The 11,128-nt window shown below is 36.1% G+C and overlaps 1 protein-coding gene across 1 annotated transcript; it reads right to left on the reverse strand.

The window, feature by feature from the left end:
- Nucleotides 1-2,892: 2,892 nt before the first annotated feature.
- On the reverse strand, nt 2,893-10,307 carry tkfc (triokinase/FMN cyclase). Its single transcript, XM_051116237.1, has 16 exons — nt 10,258-10,307; nt 9,882-10,071; nt 9,363-9,655; nt 9,198-9,276; nt 8,986-9,075; nt 7,839-7,873; nt 7,670-7,754; nt 7,498-7,587; nt 7,258-7,374; nt 6,887-7,003; nt 5,712-5,849; nt 5,478-5,584; nt 5,273-5,376; nt 5,085-5,118; nt 3,758-3,850; nt 2,893-3,646 (listed from the first exon to the last, which is right to left on the reverse strand). The coding sequence occupies exons 1-16, from the start codon at nt 10,261-10,263 to the stop codon at nt 3,494-3,496; spliced, it is 1,731 nt and encodes a 576-aa protein (XP_050972194.1). The 5' UTR covers nt 10,264-10,307; the 3' UTR covers nt 2,893-3,493.
- Nucleotides 10,308-11,128: the final 821 nt, after the last annotated feature.

An 11,128-nucleotide genomic window follows, 5' to 3' on the forward strand; every position in this document is an offset into this window, starting at 1 on the left:
TCTGTCACGACACATTAAAGAGCGACAACAAAACGGTATTTATGTGTGAATTTCTTAAAAAAAATGACAACATTTAAAAGCTGTGTCTGTTGTCAGTGTCCTTTTTACTCCGCGATTTAAGGTTATTTTTCGGTCGCCATGATTTTGCCAAGTAAGATGTTCCTGGATCAACATCTTTTGTTGATCCTGGATCAACATTACTGTCAATCAAACATAGACTTAACCCAGTTCCTAACTCTAGCCCTACCCATGATTTATTCCTAATTGTTTGTCGGACATAGCAACAGTAACTAAGGAGGGCGAGGCTTTGTGTGGCCAGTTTTTCAGGACAAAACCCATCCAATTGCTACTCAAACTAGCCCAAAAGTACCTCAATTGCATTTTGAAGGGGGCCCCTGTTAAAAATCACCTTTGGGTGTGTGTTTTTTTTTTTTTTTTTTTTTTTTTTTTGGCGAAGTTGCCCTGGTAAAATTAGCATTCCAGGCAGAGATTTTCTTTCTATAGGGCAGGGGTGCCCAGCCCTGTTCCTGGAGATCGACTTTCCTGCAGAGTTTAGTTCCAACCCTAATCAAACACACCTGTCTGTAATTAGCAAGCGCTCCTTGAGATCCTAATTAGCTGGTTCAGGTGTATTTGGTCAGGGTTGGAGCTGAACTCTGCAGGAAAGTTGATCTCCAGGACCACAGGGAGACAAGAGGGTCTGTATTACTTACTATTGGAGAAGGCGTAAAGTATAACTTGGATCATGTGTTCTTTAATAACCAATCACATTACGGCCGAGATGTCATTGAAATTCAGGCAGAGTTGTGCGACACTCAATCACAATTTATGGATACCATAGGAATGAATGATCTTTCAAAGAAATATCAAATTGATTTTTCAAATCAAGCCGGTGACATCACACCAACAAAAGCCGCTCCCAAGATAGTTGATTGACACAACCGTCTTACTTTAGACCCGCCCTGACTGAGCTGTGAACAGTTAAACTCCGACCGCCATTGTTTCAACTCCGGTGCAGGGGAAGACAAAAATGTCTCCGACTGAGTGATTGAGGTGTTCTTTTGTTGGATGTTATAATGATCATAGCAGTCATCATTTACTCCCAACATCTGAGCCGCTGAAGACGCAGAGGATTAACGCTACTTTCATTTTAGAAGGAAATGCGCCAGGCGATCTACATAAATGCCTGTATGTTCGTGTGAATCATTCGTGATGCAGCTTCACCTACAGCAGAAGTGGGTATAAGGGTTTTTATGCATCTTTGCAAATGCCTTTCTTAATAATGTGCTAGTTAGTCAGTTTCGTGGCTAAAGTAAACAGACTGGCTGGTCACCCCACAGAAGAGAGGGGTGGGGTGAGCAGGATTCATTAGCATTTAAAGGAACATGCAACAGAATGTCTCGCTCTGAACAGGGGTGATTTTGGCATGGTAAAAAGGGTGTTTTTTACAATACCACTGAAAAATTTTAACCAAAGTATGTTATAGACTTAGAATCCTAAAGAATCATATCAGCTTGTGGAAAATGAACATCCGATGACCCCTTTTAAAGATTAGCAGATAGGCTGTCGATTTATTAAATGGTAAGATGTTTTCCCCGCATTCCTGCATTCGTTTGACTAGCACCTGGAGCTGAAGTGAAGTTGGAGTGCGCGTCTGAAAAGTCTCCGAATTGATGTGGTCATAAAGACGTTCTGTGACTAAAACACACTTCTTGTCAAGAAAAAAAACAGAGGCAGCAGTTGAGTGGGGTGGCCAACCCTAACAACGTTAAACTGGAAAAATCAATTGCCTGTGTTAATGCGCTAATTTTGACAGCACTAATTACTATACATGCATATATACAGGTGCATCTCAATAAATTAGAATGTCGTGGAAAAGTTCATTTATTTCAGTAATTCAACTCAAATTGTGAAACTCGTGTATTAAATAAATTCAATGCACACAGGTGGTATGGAAGCCCAGGTTTCTTTGACAGTGACCTTCAGCTCATCTGCATTTTTTGGTCTCTTGTTTCTCATTTTCCCTCTTGACAATAGATTCTCTATGGGGTTCAGGTCTGGTGAGTTTGCTGGCCAGTCAAGCACACCAACACCATGGTCATTTAACCAACTTTTGGTGCTTTTGGCAGTGTGGGCAGGTGCCAAATCCTGCTGGAAAATGAAATCACCATCTTTAAAAAGCTGGTCAGCAGAAGGAAGCATGAAGTGCTCTAAAATTTCTTGGTAAACGGGTGCAGTGACTTTGGTTTTCAAAAAAAACACAGTGGACGAACACCAGCAGATGACATTGCACACTGACCCTGACCCCAGCCTCAGTCCATTCCTTGTGAAGTTCACCCAAATTCTTGAATTGATTTTGCTTGACAAGCCTCTCAAGGCTGAGGTTCTCTCGGTTGGTTGTGCATTTTTTTCTTCCACACTTTTTCCTTCCACTCAGCTTTCTGTTAACATGCTTGGATATAGCACTCTGTGAACAGCCAGCTTCTTTGGCAATGAATGTTTGTGGTTTACCCTCCTTGTGAACTGTCAGATCAGCAGTCTTCCCCATGATTGTGTAGCCTAGTGAACCAAACTGAGAGACCATTTTGAAGGCTCAGGAAACCTTTGCAGGTGCTGAGTTGATTAGCTGATTGGCATGTCACCATATTCTAATTTGTTGAGATGTGAATTGGTGGGTTTTTGTTAAATGTGAGCCAAAATCATCACAATTAAAAGAACCAAAGACTTAAACTACTTCAGTATGTGTGCACTGAATTTATTTAATACACGAGTTTCACAATTTGAGTTGAATTACTGAAATAAATGAACTTTTTTGTATATATTTATATATTAGTATATATGCAGGAAACTATTCCTTTAAAGTATGATTATTCAAAATGATGTCCCCACAGATTAAAATGTAGCAAGTGTTTTTTATTCATTTTACAATTAATCTGCATTTAAATTGCATGTTTATTAGTGTCAAGTTGACTTATTAATGTTTCTTTCGCATTCCAACATTTTTAGTCTCTAAAAATGTGAATTACATACATTAAATGACAATAATTGTTTACAACAGTAAACAAAAACAATTAAACTATAAAGCTCAGTCACTCATCATTTCATTGCTTCATTAATGTACTGATTAATTATTCAGTGCTTCCAGGACTAAACCTTAAACCTGCAAATTCTGTTAAACCAGTGTCACCAAAATGCAATGCAAAAATGAGGACTGCTATAAAAAGATTTCTTGGACGACACTCACGCAATTGATTGTGACATTGGTTCTATATTGCCCAAACACAGCTGAATGTTGAGCAAGAGAGTTTCCACACTCTTTTAAGCAAGTCAATCCACTTACATCACATTTAACATGGATCTGAGAATGTATTTTAAAATTACACACTTCATCTTGAAGATCTGTAGTGATCAATGTTAGTAAACTAGTGTTTTGTGTACAGCCTTTTTCTTTACTGTTCCTTAGTAAACTTCACATTGGGGAGCTTCTCTAACTCTAGGCCTTCAAAGCATTGAGTATGGCCTTCAGAATGGCTGCTACTGCCACGGCACCAGGGTCAGGCTGGGTCAAATGTTCAGTCGCAATGTAACTGGCACGCCCAGCCTTTGCGGTGAGATTGCGGGTAGATTCCGCTCCCAAATCTGCTTTCTGTTACAGATAAGCAAGAGGCTAATATTATAGATGCAGGAAATTATATGAAATTATATGAATTATAAGAAATCAGGAAAAGCAAAAAATGGCTAAAGTGGTAGCCCATACCTGAACTGCTGATTGTAGTATAGCTATGTGACCATCAGGAGGCGCTGTGGAAAGCTTCATCAACTCTTCCACAGCAGGGCACAGGGCATCAAGCTAAAGATTACACACAGGGTCAGCTTTATTAATGATTTGCAAGTATCAAAGGCTTGATTTAATGAAGGTGTAAACAGGAAACTACAACACTGTTCAAAGGTCTAGGGTCAGTATGATTTTTTTTTTAACAAATTAACTTCTGCAAGGATGCTGAATAAAGACTTTTACTTTGTTTTAAAAAATGTTTTACATAAATGCTGTTCTTTTGAACTTTATATTTATCAAAAACAAAAATTTCCATAATAAAAAAAAAATCAAGCAGCACAACTGTTTTTAACATTAATAATTACAAAAATGTTTATTGAGCACCAAATCAGCATGTTAAAATGATTTCTGAAGGATCATGTGAAACTGAAGACTGGAGTAATGATGCTGAAAATTCAGCTTTGATCACAGGAATAAATGTCATTTTAAAACACAGTTGAAGTCAAAAGTTTACATACACCTTGCAGAATCTGCAAAATGTTAATTATTTTACCAAAATAAGAGGGATCATACAAAATGGAAGTCATTTTTTATTTAGTGCTGACCTGAATAAGACATTTCACATAAAAGACGTTTACACATCATCCAGAAGGAAAAACGATGCATTAGGAGTCAGGGGTGTAAACATTTGAACAGAATGAAGATGTGTAAATTTTTCTTATTTTGCCTAAATATCTTTTTTTTTTTCCATGTAGTACTGCCTTTCAGAAGCTACAGAAGATACTTACATGTTTCCAAGAAGACAAAATAAGTCAAATTTACCCTGATCTTCAAATTGAAAAAGATTTCACCCCCAGCATCGTTATTAATGCATCGCATCGCCCCCCCCTCTGGAACATCAGTGAGCATTTGAACCTTCTGCAATAATTGCAAAACCAAAAAAATTTGACTATATGTAAATGTCTTTTATGTGAAATACCTTCTTCAGGTCAGTACTAAATAAAAAAAATAACATGCATTTTGTATGATCCCTCTTATTTTTGCTAAAATAATTAACATTTTGCAGATTCTGCAAGGTGTATGTAAACTTTTGACAAAAACTGTATATTAATATAGAAGACTTATTTTAAAATTGTTTTTCCAGTATTTTTATTAAATAAATGCAGCTGACTTTTAAACAGTAGTGTAATCCATGCCTATGTTACCTAATATGCATTTTTATTTACTAACTCAAGAAAATAGATTATCAATGTGTTTAAAACAGTTACTACAACTAAAATATGACTCTTAATGCATGTTTAAATCATACCATGGTCCGATCGCCTGGTTCAGCACCTCCATATCTGTTGGAAAACAACAAACTATTTATGTTTGCAATAAAATGACATCTTTATACTTCATACATGTCATTACGTTCACAGTTTGGCACATTTTATACTGAGTATAAATGAAAACAATGAAGACTGAACGTGTTCAGCTAATACTGATATCACTAACTTCTTCATGGCCTCTGTCCCAGCATGCAATGCCTTTGCCCAAGCCGCACCATCACAGTTTTGTTTGAGATGAGGGGCAGCCGCAGACAAAAAGAGGCAATATAACTGGGGAAAAAAAAAAAGATCATTTCATGATAAAAATGTAATTTTGTTTCCAGATTTTATAGAAATGAATAAGCTGTTTTGTAAGTCAAGTGTTCACATACCGCCCCTGACGATCCTCCCATTCTTTCCTGGACCAAAACAGCAAGCTCTGCTAGAAGCTGGCCAAGGTTCCCAGGGATTTTGCTAGTCTGGAGCCACTCCTGAATGGCTGAAGTAGGCAACATTGTGAGGGCAAGTATAACAATCATTTAAACAGCATAATACACATGCACAAAATGAAGTAACATGTTGGTTAAAATTACATGTGCATTGTTTCAATGTTTAAAAGGTTTAACCATTAGCTAAGAGAGCATGCGTGCTCCCACAATCTCCATCTCCTGCTGCACGGTCCAAAGCATTGAGTTCCTCTTGCCGCTGCAGGAGGATCTTGCACACGGATTCCAACACCTGTCGAATGACTGAAGACAGAGAACCTGTGGAGCAGCACCACTGTGTTAATGAAGTGATGCAGGTATTTTGGTAAAAAATACACACTACAGTTAAAAAAGTTTTAGGTCAGTAACATCTTTTTTAAAGAATTTAATACTTTTATTCAGCAAGGAAACTGATCGTAAGTGACAGTAAGGACACTGATAACATCACAAAAGATTTCAAATAAATGCTGTTTTTTTTAACTTATTATATTATTTATTATAATGAATTTATTATAATATTTATTAAAGAATCACAGAAAATAAAAATATTTGAAAATATATTAAAATAGAAAACATGTTAAAAATAGTTACTTTATAATGTAATAATATTTTACAGTATAAGTGTGTTTTTAATGTATTTTTGATCAAACAAAATCCAGCCTTGTCAAGCATAAGAGACTTCTTTCAAAAACATTTAAAAAAATCCTACCGACCACAAACTTTTAAACAGGATATTATTTGTCAAAGTACTGTACAAATACTGTTTATATTATTAGTGAAATAATAGTCTAAATACTGTATTTGTTTAAACCCGAATTCCATTAAAGGAAACAAATATAATGAGGCATATATGTGACCCTGAACCACAAAACCAGTCTTAAATAGCATGGGTATATCTGTAGCAATGGCCAACAAAACATTGTATGGGTCAAAATGATAGATTTTTATTTTATGCCACAAATCATTAGGATATTAAGTAAAGATCATGCTCCATGAAGACATTTTGTAAATTTCCTACCATAAATATATCAAAACTTAATTTTTGATTGGTAATATACAAATAATAACTTGTTTTTCTCAATATTTTAATTTCTATGCACCCTCAGATTCCAGATTTCAAATAGTCGTATCTCGCGCAAATATTGTCCTAACAAACCAAACATTAATGGAAAGCTTATTTATTTAGATTTCAGATAATGCATAATTCTCAGTTTTTTTAAAAAAATGACCCTTATGACTGGTTTTGTGGTCCAGGGTCACATATGCCTGAAATCTATACAATCTATATTTTGTTTTTCTCTGTGTGTCTTCTCTACCTTCATTATAATTATCTGAAGCTGCAACGAGTTTATCTTCAGGTTCCATGAAGAGGTTCCTCCCACACACAGAGGCTGTGCTGAGGTTAGGCCAGGCTGGGGCTGTGGTTTTAGCATCTGAGAAACACAAATCAGACACATTTCACTACATATGCCCTGCACTACACACTACATATTTATTTCAGAGTGTACTGGCAATTTAGTAATTTTAGTATCTTAAATAGAGTGTGTGCAGTGAAACTTTGTCTATGTGTTTAATATAATACAATTTTTAATTTCACTGTTACAATTACTTTCTTTTTTGAGAATGAACTAATAATTCCAATCTCCAGGTAAGTATGCTTGTAAAATTGGTTTTAAACAGAACGCACCAAACAGTCTAAGTATCTCATCATCAACCTTCATCAAAGAAAGAGACATTCCCGCCATCTCCAGCGATGTCATAAATGATCCCAACATCACCCTGACAACCAGCACACCACGCTCCTCTGAAAATGGGAACCATTGAAACATTATTTACTCTATTCATGCAAATGAAAATAAAAAAGTAAAAGCTGAATGCTGTACATCTAGTATATGATTCAGATTGTGTTGTGATACTCGAGTCTCACCTAGGCAGTGTACAGCAGCTTTGGAAACCACAGCTATTTCCAAACATGAAAGAGCACCAAGATTATTCACACACAGCACCACCTTGTCTCCTGTTAGAGAAATACAGATGTAAATACACGTTAATATAAATGCACACTTACAGAATCAACCCTGTGCTGGCCAGTATCTTACCTGATTTCAGGGACAGATGTGATTTGTTTGAGGAATCAGTCATGTGATTTATTATGGTTTTCACAACTTCATCAGCAGCAGCCACCTGTAAAAAATCTAAACCATTAATCTCAAAGAGCCATACACTGCGTTTTATTGTAGGGATTATAAGAACACTGAAAATACTCACTTTTGATCTCTTAATACCTGGTTCTCCATGGATCCCTATACAAATAAATATACAGTGTTAATTTTAATGTAGAAATATAATATACATACACTACCAGTCAAAAGTTTTTCACCAAGTCTGCATTTAAGCAGCAAAAGCAGTAATATTGTGAAATATTTAGTTTTTTTTTTTTTTTCAAGTTTCTTTGATGAATAGAACGTTCAGAAGAACAGCATTTATCTGAAATAGAAATAGTTTAAATTATTATAAATTTCATTCTAAATTTTTACATTATAAATAATGTAACATTATAAATTTCTTTATTATCACTTTTGATTAATGCTAAATAAAACTATTAATTTCTAATACATATTATATATATATTAGAAATTCATACTTTTAATTAGCACGGATGAATCATCACTTTTGATCAATTTAAAGCATCCTTGCTAAATAAAAGTATTAATTTCTAAAAAAAAAAAAAAAAAAAAATTAATTAAATTATATTATATTATAATATAAATTAGAAATTATTTCGCAAGGATGCTTTAAATAAAAAAAAACATCTACTCAGCTTTTTTCAACATTAATAATAATAAATGTTTTGGAGCAACAAATCAGAATATTAGAATGTTTTCTGAAGGATCGTGTGACTGGAGAAATTATACTAAAAATTCAGCTTTGAAATCATAGGAATAAAATAAATTACATTTCAATTACATATTCAAATAGAGAATTTTTATTTTAAATAGTAAAAATATTTCACTGTTTATATTTTACTGTTTCTGCTGTACTTTGGATCAAATAAATGCAGGCTTGGTGAGTAGAAAAGACTTCTTTAAACACATTAAAAATCTTAATGTTCAAAAACTTTTGACTGGTAGTGTATATATACTATTGTTAAAAAATTTGGGCTCAGTAAGTTATTTTTTTTATTCAGCAGCAAGGATGCATTAAATTGATCAAAAGTGACTGTAAACAGATTTATAATATTGCAACTCTAAAATATAAAAATGTATTAAAATAGATTTTAATTGTAATAATCTTTGGTGAGCAAAAGACACTTTAAAAGAAAAAAAAAAGAAAAACATAAATATATATAAGAATACATACTGCTACACAAAACAATGAGTTATTTTTACTCTCTTTAGTTATTAATCTCTCTTACCCAGTCCCAGCTCCATCTCTCCTGGTGGAAGCTGGAAAGATGGAAGACATCCAGGCACACTGCATGGAGACAGACTAACACCCAGCGTGCCTGTTAAACACCAAAATAATTTTTACATAGGACAGTTGACGTACATCCACAGCAAAAAAACTAATTTAATGCAAGACATTTAATCTAAACAACCCAGACAGCGCTACGCTGGTCTTTCTCACCAATGTTTTTAGTCACTTCGTTCACCCGTGCAACAATTTCATCCAATGGACAGCCTTTCTCTGCCAGAGCTCCAGCTATCTAAAAATGAAAACAGCACTCACTAAAAACAACAATGACTGATGATTACAATTCACTAACATAGCCACTCAAACTCATTATGGTACCTTATGAATGAACACAATTCCACACAAGCCTCTCCTGCCAGCCTTGCTGGGTTGAACGAAGGCGCAGTCATCGCCCACAATCACCATGTCCACCTGGACGCCCTGTGACCGGGCCTGTTCGAGAGCTATGCCAAAGTTCAGGCGGTCACCTGTGTAGTTCTTCACGATGAGCAGGACTCCCGAAGCGCCTCCCTTCCACAGTGTCAGAATGGCAGCCAGCACACTGCCTGGAGGAGGAGACGCAAATACTGCTCCCGCCACAGCTCCAGACAGCATTCCCATGCCGATATAACCTGAATGTGAGTGGGGTTCCTTAAATATCATAACAGTTCAACATAGTAGATATAACGACTGAGGTTACACCAACCAATGTTTTTTAAAAGCTTAACCAGGAAGACAAAATGAGCATGTGCATGTCTGCCATCAAGAAAGACCCACTTGTGAGGGTTTAGGGTGCCATTTGGAACAGGCCCAGTGAAGTGAGCCAGAAGAGGGAGTGGCTGGTGTATCATGCATTACCTGCATGCGCGGGCTCATGGCCAGATCCTCCTCCAGACAGGAGCGCGACCTTTCCCTTAATGCTCTCCAGATCGGACCGCAGCACAACTCTGTGGCCCCGGAGCAGCGCCAGACCCCCGTTACTCCTGACGAGACCCTCCAAAGACTCGTCCACACACTTTTCAACTGAGTTCAATAACTTCCTCCGCACCTGCTCCGACCGTATAAAAATAATAACGTTGTATTTTAAACCTTTGTAAAATTTGTCACTACTCAGCAATTGCACTGTGTTTTTAAAATCATCACAGAGACAAAATCTAAAAAGTAATTATGTGCTCTTCACAGTTAACATTTAACTATTTGCTGAAAGGTTTCTGCAGGAGAAACTGCTACATACCTCCATCACGCCTGCACAACCTTCGTCCTTTGATCACTTCCGCAAACAAGCACGTAAGGCGATGGCGTCACAGAGCCCGCCCCAGATCAAAAGCGCTCGTCTCCAGCTGATTCATACAGTTGAGGTCAAAATGCAAAATGTTAATTGTTAATTTTTATTTAGTACTGACCTAGATACGACATTTCACATAGAAAAACACATGTCGTCCACAAGAGAAAATAATAGTTGAATTTATAAAACTGGCCTTGTTCAAAAGTTTGATTCTTAATGCATTAGAAGCCAGGGAGTTTAAATTTGAAGATCAGTAGTGTACAGTAATACTGTGTTGTTACCTGAATGATCCACAGCTGTGTTTTTTTCTTTAGTGATAGTTGTTCATGAGTCCCTTGTTTGTCCTGAACAGTTAAACTCCCCACAGTTCTTCAGAAAAATCCTTTAGATCCCACAAATTCTTTGTTTTTTTTTAGCAGTTTTGTGCGTTGGAACCCTGTCCAACAATGACTGTATTATTTTGAGATCCATCTTTTCACATTGAGGACAAATGAGGGACTATTACAGAAGGTTCAAACACTCACTGATGCTTCAGAAGGAAACACAATGCATTAAAGGCCGGGGGTGAAAACTTTTGAACAGAATGAAGACGTGTACATTTTTCTTATTTTGCCCTAAATATCATATTGTTTTCATTTAGTACTGCCCTTCAGAAGCTACAGAATATAGTTTCCCAGAAGACAAAATAAGTTAAATTTACCCTGATCTGATTTTGTCTTCTGGGAAACATCAGTATCATGTAAGAAAGGAGTATGATATTTAGGGCAAAATAAGAAAAAATGTACACATCTTCATCCTGTTCAAAAGTTTATACCCCAGT

This window comes from Labeo rohita, chromosome 7 (assembly GCF_022985175.1).
Source record: "Labeo rohita strain BAU-BD-2019 chromosome 7, IGBB_LRoh.1.0, whole genome shotgun sequence".
NCBI lineage: Eukaryota > Metazoa > Chordata > Actinopteri > Cypriniformes > Cyprinidae > Labeo > Labeo rohita.